Source organism: Papio anubis, chromosome 12 (assembly GCF_008728515.1).
Source record: "Papio anubis isolate 15944 chromosome 12, Panubis1.0, whole genome shotgun sequence".
Classification (NCBI taxonomy): domain Eukaryota; kingdom Metazoa; phylum Chordata; class Mammalia; order Primates; family Cercopithecidae; genus Papio; species Papio anubis.
The window spans coordinates 111,073,422-111,094,719 of NC_044987.1; the positions used below are offsets into that span (position 1 = coordinate 111,073,422).

Below are 21,298 nucleotides of genomic sequence, written 5' to 3' on the forward strand. Positions count from 1 at the left end.
CACTAGGTACTATAAGAGATACTGTGTGCCAGGCACAGTGGCTCACACCTGTAATCCCAGAACTTTGGAAGGCTGAGGTGGGTGGATCACCAGAGGTCAGGAATTCAAGACCAGCCTGGCCAACATGGCAAAACCCCGTCTCTACTAAAAATACAAAAATTAGCCCTGCGTGGTGGCGCACACCTACCATCCCAGCTACTCGGGTGGCTGAGGCGGGAGAATCGCTTGAACCCAGGAGGCGAAGGTTGCAATAAGCCAAGATGGCACCACTGCACTCCAGCCTAGGCAATAGAGCAAGACTCCATCTCAGAAAAAAAAAAAGATACTGTGTGTGTGCCTGTGTGTGTTCCTTAGCCTCAAGAAATTTACAAAACGCATTGATAAGCTATACCTATGAGATTTTTTAAAATTGATACAATTCTCAAAAGCATTCTGATGGAGTAACAGTAGAGAACACAATTGATTGCTCTGTTAAGTCAAACCTTTCAGTCCTGCCATTGTCAACATCATCTTCCCCTCCTTTTTCTGAATTATGACTCATGTCAGTCCTGGGACTGCCAAGGTCACCTTTAAGATGCTAAAGAGCAGGGACGGGAAGAAAGCTACACTCAGCCAGTGGAAGACGGCTTCAACAAAGAAGTTATGGAAGGAATTCAGCAATGTGTTTCAGGGCAGGGATCACATCTTAGTCACTGTTATAGCTCCTGAAGCAGGAATACCTTTCACATAGCATTAAGCAACTAAATATTTGTCAAATTGAATTTTTGGCATAAAACAGGAGATAGTAATTTTTGGCTGATGAAAACATTTTCCCATCAATGAGTAGGGTTATGACACAGCTTCGCAAAAAGTTCAAGTGTGGATTTGGGCCTCTGAGACACACATGCAGAAATGAAGATCTGATCACAACTGGCAGCCCTGAAGCTGAGAACAACCAACCTTGAATAATCAACAACATCAAAGTTTTAATGACCTAATATTTACAAAACTAAACAGAGAGAAATTCTAAGTTTTTATTTTAACTCATACTTGGTAAGATCAAACAAAATCTCTTGGTTTCAACCTTATTCAATTGGGCCTTATTCCAATAGCCTCAGAACTACAGTAACACTAAGAAATATACAAAAAGATATCAGCACTTCCAACACCTAACAAGGCCATCAAGCTGTCTACGTGCCCACACACTCTATGTGGGACTAGACTATCATCTCCTTCCGTCACTCATTCAGCCACACGCAAATGAACTGATCTTAAGGCTGCATGGCCTTTTGTTAAAGGGCTGAGATTTTACCAAGATACTGGCATGTTAGCCTGGTGCTCTACCACCCCACCCCCGCTTAACAGATCTGGACCAGAGAACAGCTGCCCAGGATCAGCTCTGCTAAAGTTTTAGGCACAGACTAAAATAGAAGAGCCAGCAAGTTGCCGGGTGCTCATGTCTGTAATCCCAGCACTTTGGGAGGCCGAGGCAGGAGGGTCATGAGGTCATGAGTTCGTGACCATTCTGGCCAACATGGTGAAACCCCGTCTCTACTAAAAACACAAAAATTAGCTGGGCATGGTGGCATGCACCTGTAATTCCAGCTACTCAGGAGGCTGAGGCAGGAGAATCGCTTGAACCCAGGAGGCAGAGGTTGCAGTGAGCCAAGATCAGGCCATCGCACTCCAGCCTGGGCGACAGAGTGAGACTCTGTCTCAAAAAAGTAATAATAAAATAAAATAAAAACAAGCCAGCAAATCACAAGTGATTGCTGGATAAAATGTAAACCTCTTCTTAAAAAACACATATAAAGCATCACCAAGACAATTTCTCTTTACTTAATATAAAGGCAAGATCTAGATAACTTCTCGACAGCTAAGTTTTAATAATCCCCCAGCACTCCAGTAAGAGAATCAAAGTATAAACTAGGTCATCCTGTGAAATCTCCCAAGGCCCACAACCAGAGTGTAATCTCAGGATTAAAACCTGCTACAAGCCCCAGAGAGCTTGCTGCCTCCACAATAAGCACTACTGCACTCAAGAAGCAACAAAAGTCTGACCCATATTAATTGTGTTGTTCAAAACATTTCAGGACAAACACAGTAAACACTTCTCTCTAGCCTACCAAACCCAGATATTCCAGTTAGCAAAAATAACTCCTATCACATCAGCCTCACAGTTTCTCCCCCTCTCCTCCCGATCCAGTACCTGGTAGACAAAGCAAATAGTAGGTGCTTGGCAACCATATAGGAACTTGACATCAATGACATGCAGCTCCTCCAGGCGGATGTTGAAGGCCTTGAGTTCTTTATTATCGCGATCTAGTGGAATAACCTTGAAAAGGCCATCATAGAGACGCAGGCCAATCATCCGGCACTCAGGGTCAATGATGCCAATAATGCCGGTCTCCGACGGGCGGCCAATGCGGTCCTGAGAAACAAAATTGGGATTAGGGAAGAACCTCAACATCCACAGAGCAACAGAGGACACTGGGCACCACTTGCAAAGAAAAACTTTAGGAGAGGAAGTAAAACTAATGGATCTATTTGATAGGCCAAATAGTTGGAGCCCCAATGTCAGTGCATGTCTTTTTCACGAAACACTGAATCTCAATGAATTATTGCTCTGTCCCTTGGGCCTTGAGTGAATTAAAGGAGTCTTTTCTCCAAAAAGCTCAAACCCATAGTGTCTTCTCCTCGTTTCTCTGATCAAATAGCGAGCTGCCCCCAGCATTTTAATTTTTTTCCATGAATCATGACAGTCCTACTTAGAAAACTTTTGTCAGCCTAAAGCAGCCACCTCACCTGGACATTGCCATGGGCTCGTGTAATGATGTCAATGCTCTCGCCACTCTGCTTATACTCCAGGATGCAGGCATTGTACTTCGCTGTCAAGATAAACAGCAGGTCCTTGCTCTCCCCCTGGAAACCAATGTTATGCTATCAAAAGAGATTCTTTTTAAAACAGGAACAACCTGTCTAGTCTTTAAGCACACCAAATTCTTTAAGAATTTTCCAAATTCTTCTCTCCCTAAAGAGAAAATACATGGTGAGCTTGTAACCCACACTAGGTACACATACACCCTAAGGGCACGTACAAAAAGCCAGAACTGAAGCTGGTAAACATCTATTTCTCACTTTCATTATTCTCCATCTCTCTGTTCTATATACAAAGTCTTCATCTATTTCAATCTCAAGCTAATCTCAATCATCCCATTCAAATTCTGAAACATGAATGTAATGCCTCCACTCCTCTCCAAGTATTTGAAGAAAGAGAAAAAAAAATGTGGGAATAACAACGGAAGCTAAAATGGATCAACAAAGTCTTACTTATTTAACACAGACTCCAAAAAATTACTGTTTTGTTCAAAGGGTTATAATTAAAATTCTGAACCCACTACTTTCTTGCCAGATTCAGTTAGGACATCATAAAGGAATGTAGTGGTGATTTGGGTGAATACATTTGCACTAAAATAATAAAAATACTGATGGTAATTGTTTTGTTGTTGTTGTTGTTTGGTTCTTTTTTTTTTTTTTTTTTGAGACGGAGTCTCATTCTGTCACCCAGGCTGGAGTGCAATGGGCACCATCTCCGCTCACTGCAACCTCCGCCTCCTGGGTTCAAGCAATTCTTGTGCCTCAGCCTGCCAAGTAGCTGGGATTACAGGCGCATGCCACCACATCTGGCTAACTTTTGTATTTTTAGTAGAAACAGGGTTTCACCATGTTGGCCAGGCTGGTCTCGAACTCCTGACCTCAGGTGATCCACCCACCTTGGCCTCCCAAAGTGCTGGGGTTACAGGCGTGAGCCACCACATCCAGCCTGGTAATTGTTAACATAACTTTAAATGCTTGCTATATGATAGGCCCTGTGTTACCGAATCATTTCATCTTCAAAATAACCCAGGGGACTTGATCTGAAAGATGCCTCAAGTGACACCTAAAGTCAGAATTAACAAGGAATGAAGCCAGGACTGCCCCACTCTGTAACCTATCCTCTGAAACAAACTGCTTTAATTTCTGTCTCCTAAAGAAGTCAACTTCATAAATGTTTCCCTAATAAATCTCTCCTTTTACTTCTAGAAAGCTTGGTCAAGAGTACATACTGAAATTTGCCATCCAAAGAGAGAAAAAAGAGAAGAGAGTTTCTCTCCTAAGGTATATTCCACCCATCCCAAGAATTCGCAAAACAATGTAACACAGCCCAGGCACAGTGGCGCATGCTTACAATCCCTCAGCTACTCTACTCCAGAGGCTGAAGCGGAGGGATTGCTTGAGCCCAGGAGTTCAAGACATCCTGGGCAACACTGTGAGACACCCGTTTCAAAGAAAATAAATAAACAAAAATAACAGAAAACAACCTACAACCAACAGTTCTCCCTCCACTGCTTGTCCCAACTGCAACACTTACCTTGGGCCTGAAAAGCTCCATGACCGCAATCTTCCCATACATGCCCACCTCTTTGACGGGCCGAAGCCCCTCGGCAGTGACCACATAGATCTCTAATCTCGTGTTTTTGGCAATCAACAGGTTTAAGTCTTCGGCTGAAGTAAAGTGTCCTGAAAGAACAGACCGTCTAACTTTTGAACTCAGGGGAAGGGCCTCCCATCCCTTCAAAATAATCCTATCACTTATGCCTAAATACCTCCAAAATTCTCATTTACTTCACATACTTCTCCAACTCCCTCCAGGTACTACTCCCCTTCTTATCATACCCGGCACCTCAAAGAGTCTCAGTTCATGCATTCAACAAAGCTACTTTCCTAATCAGACTAAGAAAACTGGACTGGACCTAAGAGCCGTGTGTCCTCCAACTGACAATGACTTCGTAATCCCTTCTCATGGCTCTCGTCCCTCAAATTTTACTCTTCCTATTACGGTTACAGTGGCAGGCTCTAATTGAGAATGCCGGAGAAAGTGTTCATTTCTTCCAGTGTTCATCTAAAGTCTCACAAAACTTTTATCTGACAGACCAAGTCAAATGAAAAGTCCCCGAGCTTTACACGAAAACACTGTTTTGTCCACACTCCCTGCCCTCCTGGTAGTCTACCAATACCCCCATCCACACTCAGCTACCTCCAACTCTGAAAAACAGCTTTGTTTTGGAATCGTGATTAGGGTGTATATAAACATGCAAGCTTGGGGTCGGCATATTCAGCTGAGAATGTGGGTTAAGAGGACTCTTCCCGGGTTCTGGACTTCGGTGTCCTTAACAGTCCAAGCGCATCGTCAATAAGGAAAACCCAGCACTGGGCCAGGCAAACCAAACCCTCTTCTCTAGCACGGCCCTCATGTAAACAACTGCCCCAGGCAAAGGGGTTAGCCTGAAGAGGGCTCCTCTCCCTCTGTAGGATAATGCGGGCATTCCTCACATCCCTCCACCTCCTGGGCCCCCCAGACTTCCCCACAGGAAAATCCTGACCCCAAAGTCGCCATTACCACCTCCCCCTTTCCCGGCCACAGGAGGCCAATCTTCCGGGCCAAATAACACCGCACAACCAACTCACACTCCTCTGTCTCACTGGGCCCGCCCTGTCCTCGAGGCCGAGTGACCTCCCCAGGACGAAAAGGGACCCTCGAGAGCGGCTTCCAAGCCCCAAAAAGCGCGTACTGGGACGGCTCTTTCGAGGTCGCGGGATTGGGGAGGTTCCTCGGCCGCCAGGGCCTTCCATTAGCCGAGCCGACTCCTGCCCGGCCGCCCCGGGGACCGCGGGCCTCCCTAGGCCGCGGGTCCCCCCAGCTCCCTCCCTCGCCGGGGTCTCCGGCCCCGGCAGCCTCACCGGTCACGCAGCCGTTCACGGCGGTGGGCTTCTGGGCCGTTACCACGTAGTTGTACGACATGTCGAGGCTTAGAGCGGCTCGTCGGGACGCGAGCGCGACACCAGAGACACGGACACAAACGAAGAGACAGGTGGCCCCCAACAGCGCGCAGCGAACTCCACTGCCGCTGCCTCCGCCCCAGAGACACGTTGCAGGCCAGAGCGGCCGGGGCGCGGGGCATCACGGGACGGCCTCACCTGGCCTCTTGGAGGACTCCCGAAGCCCGAGGCCGCCAACCGAAGGAGGCCCCGCCCCCGGAGGCGCCGCCTCGCCTCTTTCCGCCAGCGCCCGCAGGACCCGGATGAGAGCTCACCACTGGGGGTCCCCGGGAAGTCGCGGAGCCTTCGGAGGTGGCGGATGCGGCTGTGAGCTGGCGGGGGAGGTGCGCCAGTGTCCTCGGAGCTCGCCCGCGGACTCCCCACCCCGTTCCGCGCCCTTTGCCCTTCCCCGCATCCAGTCCTCTTCCTTCCGTTGCTCCAGGAGCCCTCGGGGCTGTTCCTCCTTTTGGAACGGGAAGGACTGCGGAGGCCTAGAGAGGGAAGGGAGACGACCGCTATTCGTGCACATCCCAGACTAGAACCTTGCCTGCCTTCCTTTCACTCTCTCAGTTCCTCCAGATCCAGCTGGTGCCCTCGCCTGACGTTAGAACGACCACCGGCTCACCTCCTCCCTTTTGCGCGTTGATTCTTCAGACTTCAAAAGGCCCACTGGTCTGCTTGCCCAACGTGATTGGTGCCCCTATTACTCTACAAATTCGAACCTCAAACACAAAACCAACATTTCTCCGTAGGGAACCTTAATGAGCCAGGAGGGCAGTGAGCCCTGCAGCCTCCAGGGTGCCCCACATCAAACAGGCTCCCCGGGAACAAGAGGAGAACCACATGGCTTGGCATACTAGCAGAATGCCAGAGAGGAGCCAACCCCCATTTTACAGATGGGGAAGCTGAGGCTTAGGGAGGAATTGGTTTACCTAAGACCCTACCCCCAACCCCAAGTAGGCTGAGGCAGAGCTATGTTGATTCTTCCTATTGTGCACCCACACAGAGGCTAACACGCGGCTGAACCAGGCTGAACTGAGGAAAGCTAGAACGTCATCGTGGTTTACGTCTTGCCCTTGCCACAGCAGAGACTCTGCCTGACTTTGGAGGCACGGAATTATCAGTAGTAAACACGCACTCCTGGTAGAAAAACTAGACATGGATTTAGATCCTGGCTCCTACCTGTATGACCTTGGACAGGTCCCTAGAGCTCTCTGAGTCTGTTTGCCGGAAGTAAAATGGGTCACAAACCTGGCTAGCTCCCCCCATTCCCTGCCCTTTTGGTGCCAAGGACAGTGAGGGCAAGCGTGTGAAGAGCTTTGTTAACTTTTTCACTGCATGTGATGCCCGTGTAAAAGATAGTTATTCTGAGGATCACTGTTCTTTAGTGATGAAGTGGGTGCTGTTCCTGGGCATAAAGGCAGCCCTGTGCTTGACATGGATTGATCTGTCTTCTGGTAGCCAAGTGCAGGCGTGAACCTTGGTCAACCCCGCACTCTTCTCCATCCGTAGCCCACGTACTAGAGTTTGGACTTGGACCGAAGTCTGGGGCAGCTCCCTAATTACTAGGGTGCTTAAGCGTGATTGTGCCAGTCGGCTGTGAGTGCCTTCTGCAGCTTGTACCATTACCCACTCCTGCAGGTGCTGCTGCTGCCTCCACTGTACTCAGACCCGGGTAGCACAGGATTGTCCATCCTCCAGCAGTTCAGTGCGACGGTGTGAACTCAGCCTGTTTCAGAGCCTCCCCACCATGGTGAGTCATACAGGGCCGGGGTAGGGGAATGGCAGCATGGTCTCAAAGCAGGATCCCGGCCTTGGGCATGCTAGAGCTGCTTACACCTTGACTGAGAGATGCTCCTGCCTCCTGAGGCTCACAGGTGAAGAGAGAGGGTCCTCTCTCCCAGGGCCTGATCCCTGCTTTTCTTCATTTCCTGGAGGCCACTGGTCCCAGCCAGGCCTGGGGCTGCAGCCTCTTGAGTCCCTTCAGAGCCGTTGTGCTCCCTATCTGGGTCTTGCATTCAAAGTGAAACAGTAACAGTTACCTGCTCTGTAATAGATACTGTACCAGTCACAGAAGGAACCATGAAGAATGATCATGTGACTGTTCCTAACCTTGGGGCTTATGTGGGCCGGTCTGGAGCTGGGATCTACAGTGTGGGAGGCTGGCCATGTCCCTGGGCTTTGCTCCAGGCCCACTGATTTGAATCAAAACAAGCCTTGAACATATCTGGATTCAAATTTCAGCCTGCCACTGACCAGCTGCATGACCTTTTGCAGAAGATTTGACCTCTCTGAGCCTCTTTTTCTTCATCTGCATTACAAGGCAAATTAAGGCCTACCCCTAGTGGTTGTGTGGTGTTGATCAAGCAGAGTCCTGGAGGCCTCACCTGACTTCCTTTCCTTTTCCATCCTCTCAGGCCACTGAAACCAGGGATAGCACTGGTCCCTAAACCCTCCTCTGGCTCTGGCAGAGGGATTGTTGAAAATCTCAGGCAAGACAGATTATCAAGATGGGGAGCAGGCCACTTTCTTGGAGGGTAGTGGTGCTGGAGGCTGGGCTTGGAGTGAGGCCAACTCACCACTTCATTGTATGTTCCAGTCCCTGATAGGCTCTGAGAGCCACAAGCCCATGCCCTTTCTAGGGCAACCTCTGTCACCCTCCACCTCCGTCACCCTCCACCTCCCTCCAGCCCCTTGAGAAAGCAGCATGATATGGCCAAAAGGGAACCAGCTTTGGAGCCAGGCAGACCTGGACACCTGCTGGCTGTGTGACCTTGGGCAAAATCATTTAACTGTGCCTCAGTTGCCTCACTGGGCTCATCTTTCCTCCATAGGGTTGTTGGGAAGTTTGTTTTTGGTTTTTGTTTTTTTGTTTTTTGAGACGGAGTTTTGCTCTTGTTGCCCAGGCTGGAGTGCAATGGCGCAGTCTCGGCTCACCGCATCCTCTGCCTCCCAGGTTCAAGTGATTCTCCTGCCTCAGCCTCCTGAGTTGCTGGAATTACAGCCATGCACCACCACGCCCAGCTAACTTTGTATTTTTAGTAGAAATGGGGTTTCTCCATGTTGGTCAGGCTGGTCTTGAACTCCCAACCTCAGGTAATCCGCCCACCTCGGCCTTCCAAAGTGCTGGGATTACAGGCATGAGCTACCACACCCGGCTTGTTGGGAAGATTAAATGAGACATGCTCAAAAACACTTAGAACTGAGCCTGGCGCTTAGTCACTGCTCGGCAAATGGAACCAATCTTCTTCTTCTTCTCGCTCCCTACAGACCTAGGCTACTCTGAAGCAGGTGGCTTAGCCCTGGCCCTGGCTGGGTGCAGGACAGGTTGGCAGGGAGGCAACAGAGCCAAATTTTGTACAAAGGAGCTGGTGCTAGCGGGGTCAGGAAGAAGCCACAGCCAGAAGTTCACCTTGCCAGGTCCTGGCTCAGCTGCAGGTTCCCACTGGGCCACCAGGTGGCGGTGGGAGCCCAGCCCTCTGAGTCCAGGTTGTGCCCCAGTCTCTGTCTTCAGGACAAAACCAGGGGCTACAGCCCTTGTTCAGGCTTTTCACAGCCTGTTTGAAAAAGGGAGTCGCTTCCTTGATTGAGTTTCCACTATATCACGGGCATATACTCTGTTCTAGTAAATCCCTATTTTACAGAGGAAGAATTATAGCTCCCAACAACGATGTTATCTTCCCTGAGTTCCGGCAGCTAATCAGAGGCAGAAGTGGGATTTGAACCCAAGTCCCTGTAACAGCAGAGCTCAAGCCACGCTCCATTCTGGCCCCCACGCTACTCACTTCTGTCTGCACCCCGTATCCACTCAGCCAAGCCTGGCGGTGCTGCTCTGCAACCCTCCACCAGCCTGCCCACAACCCCTCCTGAGGCTGCCTGTGGCCAGCCCTCTCCTCCTCACTCCTCCCTGCTGGTCAACCATGCTTCCTGGTACCACCACACTATTCACTCATCCAGGCCTTGGCTTATGCTCCCCCTCTGGCTGGAAGAGCCTCCCTTTTCCCTCCCCCCATACCTCCTGCCCCCTTTTGCCTACCCCGGTCCTGCTTATCCTTCACAGAGACGTCCAGGCCCCTCAGGAGGCTGCGGCCCCTCCTCCATGCTCCCATGGTGCACGTGCACTCCTCGCATAGCGGTGCCCACCACACATGGTTGTGACCTCTGCTGTGTTTCCCCTGAGGGCAGGAATAGCGTTGTTATCTCTTTTTTTATTTCTGAGATGGAGTCTCACTCTCACCCAGGCTGGAGTGCAGTGGCACGATGACAGCTCACTGCAGCCATGACCTCCCAGGTTCAAGCGATCCTCCCACCTCAGCATTCCCAGTAGTGGGACTCTAGGCATGCACCACTATGCCTGGATCATTTTTCATATTTTTTGTAGAGATGGAGTCTCATGTTGCCTAGGCCAGTCTCAAAGTCTTGGGCTCAAGCGATCTGCCTGCCTCAGCCTCCCAAAGTGCTGGGATTACAGGCATGAGCCACCGAACCTGGGCTGTTATCTCTACACACTGTCTAGTGCTGGGCCTGGCATGCCAAGAGGCTGGGGAAATGTTTGTCCCACATTGGAGCACCAGGGAGCAGCGGTGGCTGTGAAACCTGCTCAGCTCCTCCCCCAGCATTGGAGCCTCAGCCTGGGGCTTTTCTTCCTTTTGACAGAAGAAGGTGTTGGGCCCCAGTTTTATTAAAATATTTTACACTGCAGACAACAACTCCCCCATTTTCTTTGTATTGCAGCCATTTTTTCAGAATAAATTGAAGGTATGGTGCAAGACACTTCATAAATTAGGTACTGAATAGAAAGTCACACATTATTGAAAACTCACAGAAATACCCACCTGTCACCCAACTCAAGGAAGTCCTGCGCTCCTGGAGTTCGTAGGTGGATGCAGGAGAGGGGTCTACACAACAGCAGTGTGGCTGGGCAGGATGGGGGTGTCTGTGCTGACCACGCTCTGACATCCTTCTCACTCCTCCCCTGCAGACCTCCAAGAAGCTGGTGAACTCGGTGGCTGGCTGTGCTGATGACGCCCTTGCTGGCCTGGTGGCCTGCAACCCCAACCTGCAGCTCCTGCAGGGCCACCGCGTGGCCCTCCGTTCTGACCTGGACAGCCTCAAGGGCCGGGTGGCACTGCTGTCGGGTGGGGGCTCTGGCCATGAGCCTGCCCATGCTGGTGAGTACCCTGGGGTGGGGCAGGGGGTACTGGTGGAGTGGACAGGGCCTCCTGTGAGATCCTCAGTGCTGCCATGAGGTGCAGGACAGAGCCCAACCCAGAGTCAGGAACTGGGGCCGCTTCCCACTCTCCCACTCCCTACGGCTGGGATCAGGGGCCCATCACGGCCTCTCTGAATCTGTTTCTACATCTACAAAACTATGAAGTTGGGCCAAACAATCCCTCAAGTCCTTCTAGCTCTGAGAGTCGGTGAGTCCATGAATCTTCTGGACCCTCCAGGCCCAGCAGACCCACCCCCTCTTCCGTGAAGACTTCCTGACTCTTCCAGCCTAGAGCAGCACCCCTCTTCTGAATTCCCACCTGCTGTGTCCCACACCTGGAGCCAGGGACGCGAACTCTCCTTGAGGGCTGCTGGAGGGCAGGGACTAGGATGCGCATCATTTGTCCCCTTCCTGTCTTCCTTCAGCAAAATCCATTCATTTGGCAAACACTCATGAGCCCATTGTGTACCTGGCACTGTACTGGGCACTGGGGATACAGCAATGAAGCAGACAGGCAAGGTCCCTGCCCTCGTGGAGCTTTTATTCTACTTAGGGGAGATAGACAATAGCCAGGTAAACACGAAAGGAAATGAGATCATTTCAGAGGGTGCTAAGTGACTTAGTACAGACAGTAAAACAGGGCAAAGGAACAGTGCGTCCCTGGGGAGGGAGTTGGTGACTGCTTCAGGCTGGGAGGTCCCAGAAGGCCTCTCTAAGGTGCCTCCTAAGAAGGAGTCAGCCATTTGAAGACCTGGGGGATCTTTGAGCACCAAGCACACAGTAGGGCTCACCAAACCATGACCCCCGGAGCATGGGAAGCCCCAGTGACTACAGGCGCAAGTCCCACCTGCCATGCTCACTCTACCCCTTCCACCTCCAGGTTTCATAGGGAAGGGGATGCTGACCGGGGTCATCGCAGGAGCCGTATTCACCTCCCCAGCAGTGGGCAGCATCCTGGCAGCCATCAGGGCAGTGGCCCAGGCTGGCACAGGTAAGCCTGGCATGCAGGAGGGGCTGCGGCGGGGAGGGCACAGTAAGGGTGCTGAGCCCTGCCGGCTGCTCCCACAGTGGGGACCCTCCTCATCGTGAAGAACTACACTGGGGATCGGCTCAACTTCGGACTGGCCAGGGAGCAGGCCCGGGCTGAAGGCATCCCGGTGGAGATGGTGGTGATCGGGGATGACAGCGCCTTCACCGTCCTGAAGAAGGCAGGCCGGCGGGGGCTGTGTGGCACGGTGCTTATACACAAGGTAGGCTTCCACTGGGGACACAGAGACTGGCCAGCCCCTTCCAGCCTTCCCTTGCCTGGCAGCACCCTGTAACTGGACCTTTCCAGCCCTTCCCCAAGAAGCTACTTCTTTTTCTCCAGTGTTCCCTGATCTCAGAAGGCCCCGCCATCCCCTCAGCTACCTAAGCCCAGATACAGGCATTTTCCCAGACTCGTGCCCTTCTCTTCTCCACACCCAATCAGTTGCCCAGTTCTGGTGCTTCTACTCCCGAATGTATATAACACACATCCTCCTCAGACCCCGCCCTCCTGCTTTGCCTTGGTTCGGGGGTCATCTGCTCATGCCTAATGGCTGCAGCCACCTCCTCACTGGGCTCCCCTGCTGCTTCCTGCCTTCTGGTCTTGCTCATCCATTCTTCACACGACTGCCAGAGGTGTCTTTTTAAAATGTGTATCTGACTAGGTTCATCCACTGAAAGCCTTCTTGGGTCCTTGGAATCAACACAAGCCCTCACCCCAGCTCCCTGACTCCCCACCTTCATCTCCCATCATCCCTGCCTTCCTCTTTTTAAATTTTCTTTTATTTATTTATTTTTTAATTTTTTTTTTTTTTGAGACAGAGTCTTACTCTGTTGCCCAGATTGGAATGCAGTGGCGCAATCTTGGCTCACTGCAGTCTCCGCCGCCCAGGTTTAAGCGATTCTCCTTCCTCAGCCTCCCCAGTAGCTGGGATTACAGGCGCCTGCCACCACGCCTGGCTAATTTTTGTAGTTTTAGTAGAGATGGGGTTTTACCATGTTGGCCAGGCTGGTCTCGAACTCCTGACCTCAAATGATCTGCCCTCCTCGGCCTCCCAAAGTGCTGGGATGACAAGCGTGAGCCACCGTACCCTGCCATCATTGCCTTACTCTTACGGTCCATTCACGCCAGCTCCTGTACCTGCCAGGCTGTGGGTCATCTCTGGCTTTGCTTATGCAGTGTCTGTGGCCTGGAAAATTCTTTCCTTGTCCAGCCTCCTTTTGGCCTGGCTAACTCCTACCATTCTGCAGAGGCCCAACTCTGATGTCTCCCCACCTGGAAGGCTCTCCCTGATCTACATCTCCCCAGTACCCTGAGCTGGCTGGCAGCCCCTCCTAGTGTAATTGTAATTACCACCTCACATAAATTTTCCATCTGTGCGTGTCTGCTTCCCTAGCCTCTCTCCAGGCTGTGAGTTCTTGAAGGTGGGGACTGTGACTTAGTTGCCTTTTTTCCTTTTCAGCATATGCTAGATGCTTGGTAAAAATTGACTGGATGGATGGATGGATAGATGGGTAAAGTGACCCACAATAGCAAGGCTATGGGAGAGAGAACTCTGGAACTCTAGAGTTGGGAAACTGGCCACCCACTGGCTGTGTGACATTGGACAAGTCACCTCCCCTCTCTGGGTCCATTTCCCCATTTGTAAAGTCTCTTCTGACTCCAACAGACTAGAATTTTTGAAGATTTCTGGCAGGTACAATGTGAATGGCAGGAGTTTGCTCTTCTGCCCTAAATGTGATGGGCCAGGTTGAGTGTGGAAATCATAAGAGGTTCCCCCTTCCCAACAAGAAACTCACCCCCTGCCTGTCTTCTACCCCACGTGGTACAGTGATACCCGCCCCGCTGGGGCTTTTAACTCTGTATGGCTGCAGGTGGCAGGTGCTCTGGCTGAGGCAGGTGTGGGGCTGGAGGAGATCACAAAGCGGGTGAACGTGGTCGCCAAGGCCATGGGTGAGTGCCAGCCTGGGAGTTGGGCAGGAGAGTGGGGAAGGTTGGGACATCCCCGGGATGAGGAGCAGGTTCCTGTTGGCTGCCTAGCGGTGCTCCCCAGGTTATTTCCCAGGGGTCTAGGGAAGGTATCCCTGGGGGAGCTCCTGGGGACTGGTGGCCTTGGGTACCATGGCTGAGGTGGAGAGTCCGGCAGCTTTCTCAGAGAAGAGGGTGTCTGTGGGCAGGGCTTCTGAGATGCTGCTGCAGCCCTTCCTGATGCCCAGTGCTGAGAGTGGAACAGTCATCCCTTCATGTCTTGTTTCTCATAGGTACCCTGGGGGTGAGCTTATCCTCCTGCAGCGTCCCTGGTTCCAAACCCACCTTCGAGCTCTCGGCCGATGAGGTGGAGCTGGGCCTGGGTAAGCTTGTGGCCGCCCATCCCAGCCCTGCCTGCCCCTTAGCCCTGGACTTTGCCCACCTTGTATACCCTGAGAGCCATCAACCTGCTCCTCTCCCCAGGTGGTCTTAGCATTTTTACTTGGGCATTTGAGGCCCAGCCTGGCCCAACCTACCTGATTCCTACCGGCTTTGCCGTCTACACCCAGGGCTCTGGCCACGTGGAGCTCTGTACGCTGCCCACCTCCTTCCCTTTGCCTACCATTCCCAGGTCCTCCTGTCCCTGCCAGAATACACCCTTCTTTCAAGGGCTCTTCAAAGATCCCCTGGCTGCAAAGCTTTCTGCTTCCTCCCCTGTGCTTCCACCCTGACTACCTCCAGTTAAAGCTATCTCCACCACCAAGCCACGAGCTCCCAGAGAACAGAGACCATGTTTTTCATTATTCTGTCCCTTTCCATCCCCGACTCCCGCCCGCTTACTGTGTGAGTCCAGCACTGTGTGGGTCCTTGATAAAAACGATGAGCAAATCCCCAGGCCCTGAGTGGGTCAGCAGTGACCATGTCTATCTGCAGGGATCCACGGGGAAGCTGGTGTGCGCCGGATAAAGGTAAGTGGTCGCCCTGGCGCAGGCCACCCTAAGGCCAAGGCCTCCCAGATGTAGCTCATTCCTGGCTCCCTGTGACAGATGGCAACTGCTGATGAGATTGTGAAACTCATGCTCGACCACATGACAGACACCACCAATGCGTCCCATGTGCCTGTGCAGCCCGGTGGGTAGCCTCTCGCCCACGTCTCCCAACCCTTCCTACACCTCTGGGCAGGAGACGCCCAGAGGGTCTCACCTGGGGTGTCATGTCTACCCACAGGCTCTTCAGTTGTGATGATGGTCAACAACCTGGGTGGCCTGTCATTCCTGGAATTGGGCATCATAGCCGATGCTGCCGTTCGCTCCCTGGGTGAGCCATGCACTGGGAAGGGGAGCCTGCAGCCCTCTGGAAAGGGCTGAGGGAGGGCCTTGTGATGGCAGAGAACACGGACTGTGCGTCGGATAAGTCTGAGTTAAATCGTCTCTCTGCCACCTAATTGCTGGATACCTTGAGCCTCTGTTTATTTTCTTGTCTGCAAATTTGGGGTAATAATAATGGTACCTGCATGATACCGTTGTTGTGAGGATTAAGTGAGATTAAACATATGTAAGGCACTCCACACAGCACCCAGCACCTGGCACGAACTGAGTAAATGAGACCTGTAATTGCTCATCTGCCGTGAAGTAGGGGACACCTCCAGGGAACATGGTCATTTGTGGGGTTGAGGGATGCCTGCCAGGAGAAAATCAGGCCATCCCCGTCCTGACCTCAGTGCCCCAGCTTCCAAGGTCCTTGCTTTTGTTTTGTTTCTTTCCCTGATGCCCATTTTTCCCTTCTGGACCGCCATGCTCTGGTATTGCAGAGGGCCGCGGGGTGAAGATTGCCCGTGCCCTGGTGGGCACCTTCATGTCAGCACTGGAGATGCCTGGCATTTCTCTCACCCTCCTGCTGGTGGATGAGCCTCTCCTGAAACTGATAGGTGAGACTTGGAACCTGGGGTCACCCAAGCCAGGGCTCCTTGTAGCTGGAAGGAGTCAGGGAGACTTGGAGACTCCATCAGGGCTGACCATGACAATCAGGGCTCTGCAGCCTGTGAAGAAGGACCTTTCTAGGCTTCTCCAGCCTTCTCCAGCTGTCACTGGTACTAGGAGGAGTTGGTATTAGGATCCTCCTCAGATAGGCCTGACCCTTTTCCTAGGGACCCTCTCTCCATACCCCTGTACACAGTAGGCACTCAGTCCATGCTTGTTGAGGTGGACTCCCTTCCTCCAAGGCTGCTGAGGGAGCCAGTCCACCAGGGCCAGGATGGAGGGGTCCAAGCCCTGCTGAATCCCTGTCTGGACAGCCATGTCTAAGAGAGTTATCTTGCTGCTCTTAGATGCTGAAACCACTGCAGTAGCCTGGCCTAACGTGGCCGCAGTCTCCATTACTGGGCGGAAGCGGAACCGGGTAGCCCCTGCCGAGCCCCAGGAGGCCCTTGATTCCACTGCTGTAGGAGGTACCAACTCCTGCCTCTGGGGAAGGGACAGGCTTCCCAAAGGATGCAGGGGTATGCGGTGGGGTGGGTAGGGGCCCTGGCACCCACATCTCCTACCCCAGTCAAGTGTGGTTGTGAGAAGGGCCTGGTGGGCCTGTTCTTCACCATCCTCCCTTTCTAGGCTCAGCCTCGAAGCGGATGGCACTGGTGCTGGAACGGGTGTGCAGCACCCTCCTGGGCCTGGAGGAACACCTGAATGCCCTGGACCGGGCTGCTGGTGATGGCGACTGTGGCACCACCCACAGCCGTGCGGCCAGAGGTTGGTGCCAGGGACTTTTCCAAGTTAGGCCATCCACAAAACCCTAGCCCCCCTTCCACCTGTTGCCTTGAAGACAGGGACTTTTCTTTTTTTTTAAGAAGGAGTCTTACTCTGTCACTGGGCTGGAGTGTCCAATGGCGTGATCTCGGCTCCCTGCAGCCTCCGTCCCGCCGGGTTCAAGCAATTCTCCTGCTTCAGTCTCCCGACTAGCTGAGATTACAGGCGTGCGCAGCCACGCCTGGCTAATTTTTGTGTTTTTAGTGGAGGCAGGGTTCGCTATGTTGGCCAGGCTGCTCTTTAACTCCTGACCTCAAGCCATCGCTCACCTTGGCCTCCCAAAGTGCTGGGATTACAGGCATAAGCCACTGTACCTGGCCGACAGTGACCTTCTTAACAGCACAAATGTATGAGGTTATTATCTTAGAATTAAATGAAATCCTTCACAGTGAATAACTTACAACTCAAGCAAAACATATTCTGTTGTCCTTATTTTTCTCAGTTTACCCAGACCAGTGAAAAGCTCTTAACTGTCCAGCATCATTCATTCGAGAAAAAGGTATTTGGTGTCTGCCATGGGGCAGGCACTGCTCTCAACTGTGGATACAGTAGTGAACAGAGCACACAGAAATCACCGCCCTCATGGCTTATGTTATGGGTGGAAGACAGTCAACAAGATAAATCAGTAAAACTGAGGATGTTAGCACAAAGGGCTAAGGAGAAAAAACCAAGCCAGGAAGTGGAGTACACAGTGTCAGGTGGAGGGGCTTCGAGGCAGGCCTCACCTCCCCAGGCCCCTTTCGGTTCTACAGTCCAGCCCCTCTCTAGACTGCACACTGAATGTGGAAAGGGATCTTGGGAAGCCTTCATTTCACCTCCCTGTCAGCTTTTTCCAGCCGTCATTGGTGCTGGCTGGAAGTCTAGCAGATGGAGGGAGGGTCTCTGAATTCCTCCCCGTCTCTCTGTGCCTGCAGCAATCCGGGAGTGGCTGAAGGAGGGCCCACCCCCTGCCAGCCCTGCCCAGCTGCTCTCCAAGTTGTCTGTCCTGCTCCTGGAGAAGATGGGAGGCTCATCTGGAGCGGTGGGTGCCTGGGGGCTGAAGGGCTGACAGGGAGGTAGGTGGGTGCCTGGGGGCTGAAGGGCTGACAGGGAGGTAGGTGGGTGCCTAGGGGCTGAAGGGCTGACAGGGAGGTGGCTGGGCCGGCTGGGGTCCAGGCCAGCACCACATGCTCAGTGTTCTCATCCTCCCCAGCTCTATGGCCTATTCCTGACTGCGGCTGCCCAGCCCCTCAAGGTCAAGACCAGCCTCCCAGCCTGGTCTGCTGCCATGGATGCTGGCCTGGAAGCCATGCAGAAGTGAGCCGGGGCCCTGTGCATCAGACCAGGGGTGGGCTGGGGGAGGTGGTTGGTGACATCTGCCCCCTGCCAGGCCCTAGCCCCACCCTCAGAGTGATTCCCTTGGTTCCCTATAGTGAACCTCTTGCATTCTCTCCCTGCTAGGTATGGAAAGGCTGCCCCAGGGGACAGGACTATGGTGTGTACTCGGGCTGTGGCCCTAGACCTTTCTCCTTTTGAGCCTGTAAACCCTAAAGAGCACCCTCAGTTGCAGGGCCTGTGCTCAGCCCCCTCTCCCTCACCTTGTCCAGCTGGATTCTCTGTGGGCAGCAGGGCAGGAGCTCCAAGCCTGGAAGAGCCCAGGAGCCGATCTGTTGCAAGTCCTGACCAAAGCAGTCAAGGTGAGTGAGGCTGGGCCCAGCCACCCAGGGAGACAGGCTTCTAGCCACCAGACTCCTGTCTCCATGTGACCCTGAGCAAGTTAATAACCTTCCTGGATCACAGTTTCCTTCTCTGTACAATGGAGATGAGCACCTATCTCAGAAGGTGGTTATGTGGCTAAGGAAATATGTAGAGCCCTGCACACTGCCTGGGATAACAGGGCCTCAGTGAATGGTGACCCTTTTCCCTGCTGGAAGTAGATGAGAGGTAACTTTCCATTTGGTGACAGAGCAGAGGGTGCTGGCAGAGCCAGGGCAAGAGCATGCAGGGCCAGGCTGCACGGCAGAGACGTTCTGCCCATGGCAGGAAGGAGGAGGCCTGATGGCCTGCCCTTGAACCTGCTCCCACACCCCATCCCCCAGAGTGCCGAAGCTGCAGCAGAGGCCACCAAGAATATGGAAGCTGGAGCCGGAAGAGCCAGTTATATCAGCTCAGCACGGCTGGAGCAGCCAGACCCCGGGGCAGTGGCAGCTGCTGCCATCCTCCGGGCCATCCTGGAGGTCTTGCAGAGCTAGGGTGTATGACTGCCTCCCTTGGCCTCAGCTCCTCTCACTGCTGTGCTGAGGTGGCCTTTGTCACTTCTGCCTTCCAACCGTCACTTTCCCCTGGCCTGGCTCCATTGGCCCACCCTCTAAGTTGAGCAGGAAATCCTCCACCAAGCTTCCAGAACTACAGACAGCACCCAGAGCGAGCTGGAGTGGGTCCCCGTGCCTCTCCAGCATGCCCTTTCCCTTTGTGAGAGGGTGGAGTCCCTGGGTCATGCCCTCCCCTGCCAGTTCTGGGCTTCAGAGATAAGGCATTTTCCTTGTGCAGCCTTTATCTGGCAATCCTAATTTGGTTTTAAGACTCTCTGTGAAATGCCTTCTGCACCTTAATCCCAATGAGCATGGAAAAGAAAGTTAATAAACTATAATACATGGAAGCAAGAAAGCCACTGCCTCCTCTGAGGGACCTTTTCCCATGCATGTAAACAAAGGGGCCCACAGCCCTGGCTACAGGCATCATGAGCCATCTTCTACCAGGCAGATCTTTATTACCTGAGCCCCTAAATCAGTGTCTCCTCAGCTGGGCTGCTTCCACCAAGACCCCCGACCTGTCCCCTTTCCAGTACACACACCTGATTCATTTAAGAATGGTAGGGAGGCTTTTCTCAGCATCGAATTAACAATTCATTGGCTCCTTGGGAGTCAAATGGGCATTTGGGACACCAGAAGGAAAATAAATCATCATAGTCTAAGGTTCAGTTGTAGATCAGAAAATGCAGCCAGGCCAGGCATGGTGGCTCACACCTGCAATACCAGCACTTTGGGATCCCTTACACTCAGGAGTTCAAGACCAGCCTGGGCAACATGGTGAAACCCTGGCTCTACCAAAAAATACAAAATCAGCCAGGCATGGTAGTGTGTGCCTGTAGTCCTAACTTCCCGGGAGGCTGAGTTGGGAGGATGGCTTGGGCCCAGGTGGTCGAGGCTGCAGTGAGCCGTGATCATGCCACTATACTCCAGCCTGGGCAACAGAGCGAGGGGAGGGGAGGGGAGAGGAGGGCTGTGGCCAAGCCAGCCCCTAGGTCTCTTTCTAGAGCAATCACTGATGGCACTAGGGTGAGAAGGGGCATTCTGTGCATGTGGAGACCAATAGCACGTGCCTGGCACGCATGTAGGGTAGGGAGTGGTTAAAGGCACTGGCTGTTGACTTATACACATGATCTGAAATCTGGTTCTGCTTTAACCTGGTTACATGAGCTAAGGCCTATTTTTTAGCCCCTTGGGATCTGTAAAATCAGAATGGTACCCACCTCACGGGGACATGAAAGGATTCCAATGAACTGATGAAGATGAAGCCCAGCACAGTCCAAGTGCTCACTCACTGGGAGTTATCACAAGGGTTGGGCCCCCAGCCCCTCCCAGGTCATCTGCTTCACCACTAGCTGGTAGGAAACAGCTTCCTGTGCCCCCCAACCCCCGTCACCTACTTCGCCCAAATTGGCTGTAGGCTCCCCCAGTGCCTGGGCTTCTCTACCCAGGGTCCTGTCTGTCAGCTGCACTATATGTCCCTGACCACAAGGCGTCCTGCACAGGGGTGTGTGCCCAGCAGCTGCGAAGGAGGCTGGCCTCAGACGGTGGCCTGTGGATCCCAGCTCTGTCACTTCCTGGCTGGGTGACCTCAACCTAGTCACTTAACCTTTTTGAGTCTTGTTTTCTCAGATTATGAAATAGGAAAAATTTCCTTCCTCGTGAGATAAGCAAGTGCCATTAGCAATTAAGGACATCCGCACATAAATGAGCTGCATGTGAATCCACACATGCCATTCCATGAAGACAGAGGATCATGTGGATCTTTGGTGCCTTCCAGTTGGCCCCTCCCTAGGTCTGTGAGGGTCAGACCTGTCCTGAGGCTTTTACAAATTGGCCCAGAACTCATTTAACCACAGCATCATTTCATCAGAGGGCTGCTATTAGAGACTGAATGAATATGTCCCCCCCGCAGATTCCTGTGTTGAAAGGCTCACCCCCACTATGGTAGTGTTAGGACGTGGGGCCTTTGGGAGGTGGTTGGGTTATGAGGGTGGAGCCCCAGAGAGCTCTCACGCCCTTTCCACCATGTGAGGTTACGGTGAGAAGACAGTCTCTGAGGAAGCTGGCGCTTGCCACACACCACATTTGCCAGTGTCTTGATCTTGGATGTCTATAGCCTACAGAACTGTGAGAAATAAACGCTTGTTGTTTAAGCCACCCA

The 21,298-nt window shown here is 52.6% G+C and overlaps 2 protein-coding genes across 6 annotated transcripts in view; one reads left to right on the forward strand and one right to left on the reverse strand.

Annotated features, from left to right (window-relative positions):
* DDB1 (damage specific DNA binding protein 1) overlaps positions 1-5,993 on the reverse strand; it is a 34,638-nt gene extending 28,645 nt beyond the window's left edge. The window contains exons 1-4 of the mRNA XM_003909737.3: positions 5,761-5,993; positions 4,391-4,539; positions 2,785-2,901; positions 2,189-2,410 (exon numbers count right to left, since the gene is read on the reverse strand). Coding sequence (XP_003909786.1) covers positions 2,189-2,410; positions 2,785-2,901; positions 4,391-4,539; positions 5,761-5,821 — 549 coding nt within the window. The 5' untranslated portion in view covers positions 5,822-5,993. The remainder of the gene's footprint in view (positions 1-2,188; positions 2,411-2,784; positions 2,902-4,390; positions 4,540-5,760) is intronic.
* Positions 5,994-6,034: 41 nt separating this feature from the next.
* TKFC (triokinase and FMN cyclase) lies at positions 6,035-21,292 on the forward strand. Of its 5 annotated transcripts, none has more exons than XM_017948328.3 (19): positions 6,075-6,165; positions 6,281-6,510; positions 7,480-7,591; positions 10,820-11,009; positions 11,931-12,041; positions 12,119-12,300; positions 13,952-14,030; positions 14,339-14,428; positions 14,979-15,013; positions 15,092-15,176; positions 15,273-15,362; positions 15,856-15,972; positions 16,372-16,542; positions 16,652-16,789; positions 17,761-17,867; positions 18,039-18,142; positions 18,287-18,320; positions 18,433-18,522; positions 18,925-21,292. In XM_017948328.3, the coding sequence occupies exons 3-19, from the start codon at positions 7,589-7,591 to the stop codon at positions 19,075-19,077; spliced, it is 1,779 nt and encodes a 592-aa protein (XP_017803817.2). In that variant the 5' UTR covers positions 6,075-6,165; positions 6,281-6,510; positions 7,480-7,588; the 3' UTR covers positions 19,078-21,292. The 5 variants fall into 5 exon arrangements, with proteins under 5 accessions (XP_003909788.2, XP_017803817.2, XP_009184170.2 ...); XM_017948329.3 differs by having other exon boundaries at positions 6,095-6,182; XM_003909739.4 differs by lacking the exon at positions 6,281-6,510 and having other exon boundaries at positions 6,035-6,182; positions 16,372-16,491; positions 18,925-19,492.
* The last annotated feature ends 6 nt before the right edge of the window (positions 21,293-21,298 follow it).